This window comes from Ambystoma mexicanum, chromosome 2q (assembly GCF_040938575.1).
Source record: "Ambystoma mexicanum isolate Mex_15411 chromosome 2q, UKY_AmexF1_1, whole genome shotgun sequence".
NCBI lineage: Eukaryota > Metazoa > Chordata > Amphibia > Caudata > Ambystomatidae > Ambystoma > Ambystoma mexicanum.
This window is the reverse complement of record NC_090924.1, coordinates 841,996,388-842,011,229: the sequence shown is the minus strand read 5'-3', so window position 1 is coordinate 842,011,229 and position 14,842 is coordinate 841,996,388. Positions and strand designations below refer to the sequence as shown.

The following is a 14,842-nucleotide window of genomic DNA, read 5'->3' as shown; positions in this document are numbered from 1 at the left end:
ACCATTTTGACAGTTTGCCAATCAATTCTGTTTCTCTTGGGTGTTGCTGGGGGGGAATTGGGATTGACATTTTGTTTGAATTCTGCATTCCTGAATACCTGCTCTCTCTCCTCCTATCTCTTTACCTTGCTTGTTGGTGGGGGTGGGGGGTCGAGGGGTGTGCAGGGGGAAATAGTAACCACATTGCTACTTGACTTGAACACACACAAGTTATTTATGTGCTGAACTGTTTTGCTCACTATTACTCCTTGTGATTTAAGAGTTTGCTTAGTGTTACATCACCCCATTGGTGATCATTGTATACCCATTAAACATAGTGTGATTATATTGTGAACTACATAAATAAATATTTTAACTTTGCAAACCAGCCCGATTCCTGGTTCAGTGGGGGGGGGGGACAAAGGGGGGGGACGAGTGCCGGATTGAAATCCCTTACAATACCATTCTCAGAGCTGATTAAGGTTAAGCAGGGAGAAGGGCACTAGTTTCTGTTTGGAAGCCACAGCTACTTGAGCTGAAGTGACGCCATTTTGTTTGCTCCAACGAAGATCTTGTGCAGTGCAGGAGTCCCCCTGACATCCTCCCTCTTGTCCCCACGACTGAGGCTCAGGAACAGAGATCTGCAGGAACTGCCAGGAACCAACGTCTTCAGCTCCATCTTTTTGCTTCACTTTAAGGTACTGTGCCATCCGGTTGAGAGATTCTAACTCTCGTGGTGAAAGTTTGTGAAACTTTCCCAACTTGCAGGCCTAATCAGCTTGTGACCCAGCATATAATTTGCTTTCTTTCATTTAAACTACTTCTAAAAACGTTTACAAAGACTTCTCCTTCTGTACCAGAACTGTGCTGTCCTATCCAAGAACACTAGACTATTGACTTTGGCCTGGCCGATTGAATTGAACTGAACCTCCTGGTACATTAAACCTTTGCATTATCTGAAAGAAGTGTTTTCTAACCCCTTGTACAAAGCTCTGCCTTTTTATTCTTATTTTAAAAGTATTGAAGTGCCATGTGGCTCCTTTTTCAGGGGAGCTCAAAGACACTACAACTTAGAATTGTGTGCTGTAGTATGTTGGTGTTTAATATTGAGTTGATTTCTACTAGTGAATGTTTTCTAAATGATTGTGTAATAAATTAATAAGTGTTTTACCAAGAGACCTTGAGTGTAATTGTCTACTTGATCCACTGTGATTGTGATATTTCTGTGTAACTTCTACTGCTCACATTCCCTATTGAGATAAGTATGGCTGCTCAGCTTGCTACCAAAACTGTGTGGTACAGACTAAAGGTTGGATTTTGCTTACACCTGTAGTCCTAAGTGTGTGTGCTGTTCCCAGAGGGTACTGCCTGCAATTCTGCCTAACAAACCCCATGCAGATAGGGGGTAGAAACACATATGTTAAGACACCCCCTGTACTCTGATTCACTCAGGGACCGCTATGTTTCTTGTTTGGGTTCCTTCCATTGGTGGTGGCGTAGGGGAGTCACTGATGCAGAGGTCACTTTCAGCATAGAGATTTAGATTTGGCTAGTGGGTGGTTCCATGCTCTGGCGAAACTGTTCCTGGCACTGGAGAGCTGGATGACACTAGCAAAATGAAAAAAGGATCACCAGTACAAAACACAGGTGTAAATCGGTGAAGGCCACCGTGATCAAACGGTGGAAGTCTACCATCATGGCGGAAACAACTGCAAGAGGAGGCCTCTTGTTTCACAAGTCAAGGGTATACAGAGTCCCAAGTCCAAACTCAGGCCAAAGATCGATGCAGTGAGGCAGCCCACGAGGAAGCTGGTCAGCGCAAATTATGGTTCCGGACTGCTTTCAAAGACAGAATCCTCAAGCAGGGGTGGGGACTGGTTGTACCCTCAACCCTGATGAAGGGGTTGAAATATGATATGATATGATAGGTTATTTATAACGCGCTTAATACCCAGAGGTTTCTAAGCGCGGACCCAGGGATCAAACCCATGTTGCTCCGTGTCATCTTGCTTCCATGGCAAGCACGTTGCCGTTGAGCTATTCTCCTGGGAAACACAGATGAAGGCCTTCTGGCGATTAGCAAAGGAGCAGTGCTTCACCGGGACGGTTGAAGACGACAATGCTGGATGGCTGCAACAACGAGTTCTGGGTCTTCAACATGATGCTCCTCTATGAAGGGGATTAACTCCATAACTATCTGCAGAATGGCTGCACGAGTCCTCTTTTCATCCAGGAATCGCCACTATGCCCACCAATGGTACGGATCTGCACCATTCAAACTGGCAAGGGCCGTCCAATCATGGACAGCCTTTGGCCACCACCCACATTTCCTGAGCAACAGACACACTTTGCCCAGGATATTAATTGGGACTGGACAGTCCCAGTCCATCATCTAGACAAACCTAACACTGCTTTGCCCTGGAAAGCAGAGCCTTTGCGCAGGACACAGCTTACCCTATTTGGCAAATCTGTCCCTAAGAGGTAGGAAGAAGGCTAAAAGACAAGATTGTCAAATGACACGGTGAAATCCCATGTCATGGCGATTTTAGAATATATGGTATTATAAAAGGCATTATGCTGTAAAATGCAAAAGTGGACGTGAGAATATAAAAAACATGGTAGAAGACTATCTGCTGTCCCCAGCCAGGCTTGGACACAACATACAAGTAATTTATATAAAGTTGCAAAAGAAGAAGTAAAAGGGACACCAAGTATCACTAAACTTCACTGTAAAGTAATGTGTGCAGGGAAAAATAAACCAGATATTCCACTATGAAATACAGGGTCTGCACTGATAGACATAGGGACTGATAAGTGCCCCCAAAAGAGATGCGCTTCGCAATGCAAGTGAGGCAAAAAGGCTTAATTTGCCTCCAAAAGTCAGGGCAGGTTCAAAACAACAGCAACACGTTGGGGGTTCTATGGAAGTCTATGGTGGGGAAAAGTAACAAACAGAAATTCTTTCTTAACTAACTATGATGAACCCTTACGCACAACAAAGTGTAGAGTTAGTCTTACTTACATACTGTGGAAAAAAGCTAAACAAAAAGGTTTGCAATTAAAATATTTGTGCACCAATGACTAGTACACAAAAGACTAAGGAGCAATTCTGTGCCATGTGTGCGCTAGGATGAGATCACCAACAGCTGGTGGAGCACAACTGCCTGGGGCTTTGAGAATAGTTGATGCCATAATGGAAGTTCTGAGGTCACAGTTTGGCGGCTGAAAAAGATAGTCTTCAAAGGAAATAGTACCCATTAGATGGTACTTGGACAGGTCAAAAGTAATTTAGAAGAAGAAGCAGATTTTCAATGAAAATACATTTGAATCAATCGGGCAGCAGCTAGGACATCTAAAAGCGATTGCAAAAGTGTAACTTTTTAAGTGCAAGCTCTGAATGAGGGTGCAAAACCATTCAGGCTAATATGATTTAGCAAAACTATACTTGAAAGAAACTCTGAAACTTAGTTTGCTACTAACCAATCTGTGCAGAATGTCCTCTTCGTGCCATATTCTTGGATCTTACGGCTTCCTTAATGCGGTCAACCTCCTGCTGGTATCTCTTACGATCCCGAGATGCATTTTCTTTGGCTTCCTTTAGAGCAGACTCCAAGGCTTTAACTCGCTCAGCCGTAGCTCTAAGTCGTTTTTCCAGCTTAGGAAGTTCACAGCGAAGATCTGCATTATCGCGTACCAACTGAAATTAAAATGATACTTATATATAACAAACATAAATAAAATATTTTTCTTTTCAAATATTCTTTTCATTTGAAACCTTCCTCTTCACCAGACAGAGGCCCCCAAGAAAATCTTTACATAGCCACAGTCACCCAATATAACAATGAACACCAGCTACTTCAGGTCAGTGTAAGCAGTGGAAACGTAAGTACATGTGTCCCTCTCTCATTTATATTGGTTAAAATGCCCTGGTAACCAAAGTAGGAAAAGAGAAGGTTGCAAAGGGAAGATAATCTTAAGAGAAAAATAAATGTCTTTCCTTCTGTTCTTGTGGATACAATCTTCCTCCTACAGACTCCTAATCTTTGAAATATATCAAGGAACAGAATTAACTAAAAAACAGTCACCAAGGGGCGTTGGAGCGAACTCATGGATGGATTATGACATGAATGGCATTGCTAGCTTGTTCTATAAATAAGAACAAGTGCTACCCCATAACTCGGTTTCACCCGATTTCTTTTCAGCCACTGTGCAGGATGTGAAAGTGAAACGCCACAAAAATCCTAATACAGGTTCAGATAATCATAGTTATCCAACTGACAGATTGGAAGGAAGACTGTATCCATCAGAAAGATCATTAATCAAGAGGAACAGTTTGTCCTGCTGAAGGAACGCTTACAGCAACAGATTCCTCTCATATGTAAAAGGCTCGAAAAGCAATACTATAAGACAAGGTGCCTAGAAATATGCACAAAAAACAATATGCTAGACAAGAAACTGCTATACGCCTAACTACTGAAAAGGGGCGCCCTCCTTGCCAAAGATTCAGTCATGTTTGGAAAATGTCTTAAACAATTATCTAGTGGCAACCTCTCTGATGTCCAGACAACTGGTCAAATCGATGCCTTCCGGCACCTCTTTGTTAGCAAGTCGGGTGCACATGACAATCCCCAGTGAGATATGGTTGGTTTTCCAATGGCCTGCCTGTATAGGGCATGGAAAATCCAACAGCAAGATAATTGTAAATGCAGTACTCCGAACATGACAAACAGAGGGTGGGCGCCCACTGAAAATGGTGAAGCATCTGCTTTGTTTTTAAAGAATGGATATCCTTACAGAGATAGTTGCACAAACCTCTGTGAGGGCTATACAACCATCTAACTTAATAGCAGAACAGTGCGTTACGCAAAAAGAAAGACCAGACTCTCCAACGGTATTTGTAGCAAATTGAATGGTATTTGTAGCAGCAGTGAATGTTCTAAACCTAAAGGAGCCGTGTGAGTATGGCACTCGGCTTATGCGGACTGTGAAAAACCCAAGGCCCCCCCCCCCATCAATCCCCTTGGTAACCTCTTTGGTGGCAGCTGGGGAGAAGGGGTTATTGCTATTGGGTCCAGACTTGGGAAGTGGACCAGAGAGGGAGGAGGAGTCACAAGGTTGTGCCCCACCTTCGTTAACACCTCCCTACCAGACATTCCCTCTCCTACCAAACACCATTTGGAATCTTATACCACTGGCCCCTCCCCAATTCCAACAGGTACCAACACAAAAGGGAGGCGTATGAGAACCAGGAAAAGGAGAACACATAATCCCATGTTTTACAGCACCAAAATTGTTACCCTTCTCCTAACAGCCTTTTTAAAATAATTTTCCTACCACCACTCGGAAACACTACAACTCCCATAATTCCTCCCCACTGTTTTTTCCCAAAACCACTGGAATGAAGAAGAGGCAAACTGGAGCTATAAAGATTACCCCTAGGAGCCAATGTACCATGTATTCCTATGGACAGTCTACATCATGTCTTGTTAACCAGGTCAGGCAGAGTCAGGCAGGGCTGGACAACCACTCACACTTGACTCCTGTTAATTCTCCCAGTCAGTATAAAAGGTGGAGCACACATGCACACTTTGAGCGAGCTGCGGATGCTGGAGGAGGCAGGGGAAGAAACCTGAGCTGGAGAGACCCTGGAAGGCCTGGAGCAAGTAGGACTGCCAAATTACTGGGCCTGTGAGTACAGAGGAGGCTGCAGTATGGCAAGGGAGCTCTGACTCCAGGGAGCCAAACAAGGGGCAGCTGGGGTCACCTGGCAGTGCACAAACCAGAGCTCCTTCCCTGGGTGGAATAGGAAAGCTCAGACCTTTGAGGGGCAGGTGGCAAGACCCTGACCTCAACAATCATCCCCTTAAACTGCTGCAGCTCCCAAAAAACCCAGAATTGAGTGTAGGGGGACCTTGCGAAGTAGGAGCAAAATAAGAACATTGCATTATGGGACTCGAAGTCCAGACACATTTTCTTGTAGTTTAACTCAGAGCAAGGCGATCCACGAGAAGGAGCAGTTCTTCCAGGGCGACGGCGAACCAGGTGGAGCAGAGCGACAGAAGGCGGTACAGAGAATTCTTGGACACTCCAGCAAAAGATTGTTACTTCCGTAGGGCTTTGAAGGTTGCGCAAGGAAGCCCAGCCAGAGAGAAGAGACATACCTCTTGTGTTTCAAGGATGGCAGCCACCCTGCTGGGTGAACAGCAGAGTTGGGGAGGTGCACTGCCAGTTGTGGGATCAGCCTTGACTTTAGGATGAAAACTTTGAAAGACGAAAATGAATTAACACAGACGTGGATGAAAGCAATGAAAGTCTGGTTTGTGTTAAATGAAACTTCATGGCAACAGTATCCAACAAATTAAGGTTGCGTGTGTGCCGATAAGACGTGAGAGAAAGCAAATTACTGTAAATTAAAGATACAAAGTAACAGAGTGGTCCAGCGAAAGAAGATTGCCCAATTGAAAGTCTCTGTGAAATGTCTGATGCGGCAGAAGCGGCGGCAAAAGAAAGAAACAGATGCAAGATTTGAACTGTTAGGTTTGATCCGGCAGAAGGAAACTTGGATGTGAGAGATATCTTTGTACTTGGAAATAAGTACTGTGCTCGAAACTACATTTACCAAGAGGGCTTAGTGTAGTATGAGAAAAAGTGACGTTTGAGGAAAGAAGGTCGAAGTGGTCATGCCGAGGTAAGAGCAAAAGCCTTAGAGTTTAGAAAGTCTTCGACAGCGGAAGGAAAGTGAAATGAGGCTTGAGCTCGACAGAGGGAAGCCTATGAAGGTGCGATTGAAAGGTTTGAGCCTGGCAGAGGTAAAAATGTACTGAATTGTGGTAACCAGAAAAAAACAAACTTTTGTTGAACTGTATTACAAGCTAAAAGATGACCTGCGCTGGAGCGAGAGAAAGCTGAGAGGTCCAGCGGATAAACTAGTGACTTTTCGTGGAAGGCCAAGTGTGCCCTGGTCCACGAAATTAACTGCATCCTTGTGTCCGAAGCCAGAGTGTGTCACAAGGTCCAAGTGTGCCACCTTACCCCCGTGCTACAAAAACGTGGGGCAGGGAGTTTACTCAGCCATATTGAGATTTCTTTTGAACGCTGATTTTCCTTTTTGCATTGCACACTCCCATAACACATTTATGTTGGGGAGAATTCTGATTTTTGTGTTAATTCACTTCTACCTTAGACACCCCTGGCTCTTTTGTTTGACTTCAGGAATTTTAATCTTTATCCTGGAGTGAGTGCGACCTTTTTCTCACTCTCATATGCATTGTTATCTAATTTGTTTCTCTTTTGGTTTTGGAGTCTGACAAACTCCATAGGCATCACCTTTTGTATTGTGACACAGAGCACACTCAGTGCAGTGTTACAGAGAAGTCCTTTGGATTTCTCTTAAGGTTTAAATACCTTCTCTTGGATAAACTACTGTTTCCAAGAGCAGTAAAGTGAAATTGACTTTACAGGAAACATCAACAAATTGGGGCTAATGGTATCAGCGCTTTCCCTATCACATGAGTCCAAAGATTCAATGTTAATTTCAATACAAAATAAGTGTTCCAATGAGTAGAAAGTCTTTTAATGATTGTATTAGTACAGCCGACACGTGTTTACACCGACACTTGGTCGTCCTCAAGGCAAAATGTGAGAGAGATTATGAGCTTCTCAGATTTTAGAATATTAAGTGTAGAGTCGTAAGTGTTGAGAGAATCTCATTAGGTAGTGTCTTGTCATTCAGATGAAAAATGTTAAAGGTTCAGGTACCACATGTTGCAATTACGGGAATAGTCCCTGCTGTAGTGTAAAGAAGCAGTCCAATTCAAACAGCATGTGAAATTGACTTTACTTACCTTTAACTCTTTATAGACCCAGTACACACACCATCTTACATGGCATTTCGTCTACTTTCTCCTCTAAAATCTTTATGTTACCCTCACTACAATTAATGGCTGGTGGCAGTGGTTTATTTTTCCTACCACTGTGCGTGTTTACCACAGGCTAGATCCTCAGCTGCAGTATTGCACCCATGGGTGCCCATTTTGTCAAAATGGCCCGGTCTTCTTTTTTCGCCATTTCTTACTTGTGAGGTCTTTCTTGGGTTTTACTCTGCGCGCCAAACCAGGTTTGGTCCCTTTGCTCATTTGGTCTTTGGCAGGATTCACTGGTGAAGCCTGTCTCTGGCCCCAGCGTGTCTCGCAGAGCAGGAAGCGAGGGAGGTTCCCAAAACACCCTGTCTCCTTGGTTACAGGAATGCACCCAAATGTGATTAGCTGGTTGGCTGTCCTTGGAGGACAACCACCCTGCTGTGCGATAGACAGCTAGGCTGCGAATGAATGGGAGAAATCTGCATAAAAGGCAAGGTCTTTTGTAAGGAAGGCAGAGTTGACCACTGGACGAAGGAACCGAAGAAGAAACTGGAAGAGAAGCTTGCTGCACCCTCCTGGACTGTTGGTTTACCCGGTGAAGCCCTGCTGCAGTGCTGAAGCTCCAGATTTCGAATCGACTAGAGAAGCGTGGAAAGGACGACTTCTTCCCTTGGGTTGGTGGGACCAACTGACCCCATGACAAACTCGACTGGAACAACTCTCCATGCTGGCTGTACTTCTTTGCTGCTGCTGGAACCGAGTGCCAGGGGACAGGAACACCAGGAACAAGTGCAAGATCCTAAGCACTCCCTCGAAGCAGGACGACCTGAAGCCTGAGCCACCTCAACAGAGTCTGGACCCCAGAACCAAGGGGAGCCCACAAGGTGTACACAACCACGGTAGTGCTATTTGCGAGTAGCTGAAACAGTGAAATGCGGCTGATCTGGAGTAAGCCCATTGCTGCCACGGACCTTCAAACCGTAGCGTAGGAGGCCCCAGACGCCCCCCCCCCCCCTCTTGTCCCCATGACTGAGACCCAGGAACAACAGGATATGCTACACTACAACAGGAACAGAAGCCAGCTGGACCCTTTTCTTCAGACTCAAGGTACTGTGTAACTAGGGGTACTTACCTCTTCTTGTGTGTTGCTTACTTACTCTCACTGGAGACTTGTATTTGCTCCCCTTTGCAGAGGTGCTTGCATCTTTGCTTTTCACAAGCCTCCCAGCTTGTTGCTCAATAGGGATTCTTTTTACCACACACACTCTACAACATTGTGCAAGACTTGTGTGCTATCTTCAAGAAGTGTCTCAGCTCCCCTAGACTTTGCTCAATTGACATTGGCCGTCCTGGCTCCCTGGAGACTCTTCTTATCCTCTGACTTTTATCTGTCCCTCAAAAGGTCATAGATAAGTCACTTGCATAACTGGGAAAGGGTTAACCTATATTTCTTTGGGGGATTGTAAAGTGCTTACCTGTTTGGAGAAACTTGTTATCCATCGTTTCCTTCCCCAACCTTTTCCTTTTTCCATAACTCCAGTATTGCATTTAAGTACTCAAGTGATATATCAATGTCCACAGTGTGCTAGCAATTGAAGTCACCTCAGGGTGTAGGAACTGTGTGTGTGACATCCCAAAAGGTTATCGCCTTAACTGAAACTGAAGGAGTGTATTTTTGAAGTGTATTTTATTGTTAAAACTCGCGCCTTCTAAATAAGGCTTATTTTAAAACTGACTGTTAAATTAATAAATCATTATTTTAATACGAAACCTTGAGTATAAGTGTTATTTGAATACCTGTCACTGAGGATCTCTATGTCGCACCTCTACAGCTCAAATTGACCCCTCTTGAGGTAAGCCTGGCTGCTCAGTTATTCTACCAACTTGTGTAGTACAGGCCTATACCAAAGGTTGGGTTACCTATTGCCAAGAGGACAAGGCTGGTGCAGTCTCCCACAGGGTTACTACATACAATCCTGCCTAACGTATTTATTGTATTAGAAAGAGGGCAGGCATTAGGTTTATTAGTATAGGACATTTTGTTTTGACTAAGGACTGAATAGGACTGTATTTTCTTTTTTTTTTGATGTGTCGAGAATTCTCCCATCTTAGTTATAGGGCAGGATATGAGTTTTTTAACCCCTTTTAAACCCTCAATAAAGGTTTTGAAACTTGCAGCTCTTGTGTCAGTGTCTACTTGTGATACCATGCCTCCCTTACAGGACGCAACTAAATGTGATGGTTTGCTGTCATTTAGTGTGTAGGCTGCTTTGCTAGAAAGCTGGGACCAAACAGGCTCCCTTTTAGCAGAGATTCAACCCAGGAAATAAGGTTTCTTGTCTAAATATAATGACGTCATGTTATACCAGCGCCACAGTCTGAAGTGATTTTTTCATACCCTGTTGGACGAAAACCACATTCCAAAGAAGGCTGGCCCAAGAACTAATTAGGCATTATCTGCCATAACCCAAGTTGGCTAATAACTGGCATTGATGCCTTCTGTACATACATGTCCCTTCAGAAGGGGTTGACTTTCTGTAACTCTGAAGTTTTAGATTTATGGATGGCACATGTAGAACAAGAACCGTCTGGCTTACACTGAAATAGTAAACTATGGTAAATAGGATGAATTATAGGTCATTAGTATGTGCATGGATGTAGTTGAATAAAACGGTTAGTGTGTCTCAGGGGTCTTTGTATGGAGAACTGCTGCTCAGGCCCTTTTAGACAAGATATCTGACATTTGGAAACTTTGATGCCCTTGTAGATAAATTATCACACACATCATTGTGTACATATATGAAACATTTTGTCTGTTCTTTTCTACATATGAACTTGGTGATCATAAATACATGAAACACATTTTTGATAATATTTTATTCAATTGTCAAGTATTGTTCTAATGGTTTGAGGATTAACTTTATTATGTATTTGTAGCAGAGCAGTTAGGTTAAGCTTCAGGAGGAAATAAGGCAAGCAGGGAGACAACACCAGGGTTTGAACAAGCTTGGAGCTGGGCACTCGTTAGTGCCTGGGTTCGTCTGGTTTACTTCCAACAAACAGCTAGCAGCAGCTACTTTTCGCTCCCCAAGCCAACAGGTGTTATGCAAGCAAATTACTTACTGCTCAGTAATGTTCTGTTTTTTTCTTTATGTTCAAATCTTTTTTTATTGTGGTTATAACAAACATAATATAACATATCTCAAGTCAGAAATTTGCTCTACGAAGAGGTTATAAACGGCACATACATTGCAGCGTATCATAGTAACTTCATTTACTGTCAATGTCCATTAAACCATACCAGAGTGTCCCCTCCCCCCCTTTACCTTCTACAACCCTACACTCCTTCCCTCCCAACTCCACATCCACAATCTGTCACACTCTTCCTCCAGCTTCTATTTGCTTTACAATGTATATGCCTTATGCCAGATGGAGTAGTCCCAGTGCTCTGAGTCTCGGGGAATAGGAGCAGGGTCAGACTGGGACAAGAAATAGGCCTGGTCACCCAAAAAAAAGTGTGCCACCCCTCGCCTCACGACCCTTGACCTCTGATGACATCACCGGAAGTGGTGTCATTTGACCCCAGACCAAAGTGACATCCCGGGAAGCGATGAAACACGACCTTTCACCCCTGACAAAACAGGAATGGCATCAAATAGCATTGTTCATAAGTACAATAAATCACTGTGAATCCAAGCAGACGTGCAAGGCCAAATGAAAATATGTTATTGTATAGCACTTACGCTTAAGCTCTTTTTTATAGAACAAATATGCATACAATATCACCCAACCCGTGTTGGTACTCATTTATTGACCTAAGAAGGATGAAAGGCTTTTTGAAAAGAAAAAAAAATAAAAGTGGAAAAAAATATATTTTTTTTTCTTCAAAACCAGCCCAGGCATGGCCAGAAACTGGCCCCACTCCCCAGGGACGAGGCGGCCACAGGCCGAAAGGCCAATCCAACCCTGGATAGGAGCAGTTATTTTGTAATATAGCATATTTTTGATTTAAAACATTTTAAAAAAGCAGAACCAAAACAGCACTGTATTAGACATTAATCAAGAAAGGCCGTATATACAAAAAGCAAAGGACAAGTCAAATTAGAAGCATGTACAATTCAAACTACCTGCCTCATCCCTCTGGAGGGCCACATCAGGAGGTTTTCTCCCACTTGTGCAGTTCCCACTTATGCCATATCTTCTGGAACTTAGTCGTGCATCCCCGTGTATTGTAGATCATATTTCTGTTTGACATCTATATTGGATATGCATTTACTATGGTTACAGGTTAAAGTACCGAAAACAAAGGATCGAAAGCCAAAAGGTTCGAATCAAAAGGATCGAAAGTAAAAGGATCGACATCCCATACACATAATGTAAACGGGTCATTTGATCGAAATAAAAGCCTCGAACATTGATGACCATAATAAAGGTAAATGAGCTAGAGAAAGGGTTAAAGGACAACATCTAAATGAAGAGTAAACCACCTTGTTTCGAAACCATAAGCACAGGTGATGGTTGAAAACTAACTGTCTGTGCGTGACGGAAGGTGACAAAGAGAGAGCAGCTGACAGATACGACCGAGAGAATAACGTATTCGTGACTGAAATAAAGTGGTAAGTAAAATACTTGAAACATGCGAAATTAGAAAATCATTAGCACGTTACAGTAAAACAGTTAAATTAATTTATAAAATTGACTCTTTCAGATACAATTTCATACAGATATGGAATTCATTAAATCACAGATGGGAAGTTCGCAATTGGTATATGAGGGCTATATCTACAGCAGGGAATGTACAAGAAAGGAAATAAGTTACTGGAAATGCAAGGATTATAAAAAATTAAAATGCACTGGAAGAGCTATAACCGAAAAAGAAAATATGCGGTTAACTGGTGAGCCTAATCATATGCCAGACAATACAACCATCTTAATAAAAAAAAACATTAAAAAAAACAAATAATTCGATAAATGAGCTAAAACTAAATGTGGAAGAAAATAAAAATGAGGCCACAAGCTCACTAATAAACAGAGCCTACGAGAAATTACCGCTACATGTTGCCGCACAGATGCCAAATACAAAATTGATGAAAAGAAGTGTAAACAGGCAAAAATTGCGCAAGGAGGATTTACCAATGGCACCTCAAACATATGAAAATATAATTGTACCGGAAATTTTACAGAAAACAGAGAAGGGTGAACAATTTTTGTGGAAAACATTAGATGTGAACAGTGGAATTATTTAATTTTTTGCAACTTTATCTAATTCATCACACTTAGGGGATTCGACTATATGGCATGGGGACGCTACTTTTAAATCATGTCCAGCACCATTCCATCAATTTTACAGCATTCAAGGAACAATCAATGGGACAGTTATACCTTTAATTTATGTTTTAATGCCTGGACAATTAGAGGAACTGTACAGATTTATATATACATTAATCAGAGAATCATTGCCAGAAAAAAACACCTAAAACAATAATCATGGATTTCGAGCAAGGACAAATGAGAGCTTTTTCTAAAATATATCCGGACACTCACATTCAGGGCTGTTTTTTTCATTTCGGACAATCATTGTGGAAAAAAATTCAGAAACTAGGATTAAGGACAAAATACGTAGAGGACAGTGAATTCCAACACCAAATCAAGAAATTATATGCGTTAGCTTTTGTAAGAGAGGACATGGTAGTAAAATATTATGACACATTGCTTTCATCAGAATACTATAATAATCATGAAGAGGAATTAAGCAATTTAATGGACTATAGAGTGCGCTTTGATTGGTCAACTGACACGACATGGCACAAGGAGAAAAGCGAAAATACGAAATAAACATATGTAATTGCCATAAATCCATTAAAGAAAACTGGCCAAGAACCAATAACATACAAGAGGGATGGCACAGTAAAATCAATAGAGAATTCACCACCAACAATCCCAACTTCATAAACAACCTAAAATCTGAACAAACTGCTCAAGAAATAAAACTGGCACAAACAATATCAATGGAAAACCAACCTAAAAGCAAAAGAAAATACAGAGACTACAAGAACGAATAACCAGCATTGTGAACAGTTTTGACACTATAGAACCAATGCAATTCCTGGGAGCTATAGCATATAACTTGAAATGCTAATAAAAATTAAAAACAAACTCATATTTTTATATGCTGGAGTAATGTTATCATTTGAGAATGATAATGTAAGTTCTCATGGTGTGATTTGTTTTTGTCCAGATGTAGTTCACTTCACAGATGTCGGTTACATTTGCTGTGGCGATTTGGTTGGCTGTTCCTCCGATGTCCGCAGACACCTCGACTGTCCACGGCCTCCACACTCCCCTTTCCATTACAGGCTACCCACATCATAGCTATATTTCTTTTGACCAAAATGTCAGCCGTAGATATCAGTAATTCATCAGAGCTGCCTTAGGTATGGGTACCCCAGATACCCAAGAGCAGCAGCTTAGGTTCCATAGGCACAGCCACCGCCACAACCCTCGACAGCTTATCTAAAACTCTTCCCCAAAGGTGTTTTATCATTGGACATTCCCATATGGTATGGAAGAAGGTACCGTCTGCTTGGTTACATCTCAGGCGCTGCGTAGGAGCCACGCGTCCACATCCGAACAGCAGCGAGCACAAATAGTATGTCCTGTGTAATATTTTGAGCTGGATTAAGCAGAATCTGGAGGAAATCGCCCCACCTTTCGGGAACATTAAGGCCTCCACCCAATCCTCCGGGTCGAAAGTCCCCACCTCCCTTTCCCACCTATGCTGCAGTTCAGGCAGGTTGGGTGATGAGAAGGATGATATGCTCTATACATAACCGAGGTGACCTTTCTGTCTATTTGCGGTGTCACAATATTGGCCTCCAAGGGGGAGCAGGGTGGGAGACCTTGCACGTCAGTAAAGTGGGTGCGCAATGTGTGGGTGATCTTAATACATTGGAAGCATTCCAGCTCCGGGAGCCCATACTTGTGTTGCTGGTTGAGGAAGGAAC

The 14,842-nt window shown here is 42.6% G+C and overlaps 1 protein-coding gene across 2 annotated transcripts in view; it reads right to left on the bottom strand.

Annotated features, from left to right (window-relative positions):
- The window catches only part of KIF5B (kinesin family member 5B), a 1,711,571-nt gene that overhangs the window by 204,927 nt on the left and 1,491,802 nt on the right, over nucleotides 1–14,842 (bottom strand). For both annotated transcript variants that reach the window (XM_069648059.1, XM_069648058.1), the window contains exon 24: nucleotides 3,460–3,676. In XM_069648059.1, coding sequence (XP_069504160.1) covers nucleotides 3,460–3,676 — 217 coding nt within the window. The remainder of the gene's footprint in view (nucleotides 1–3,459; nucleotides 3,677–14,842) is intronic.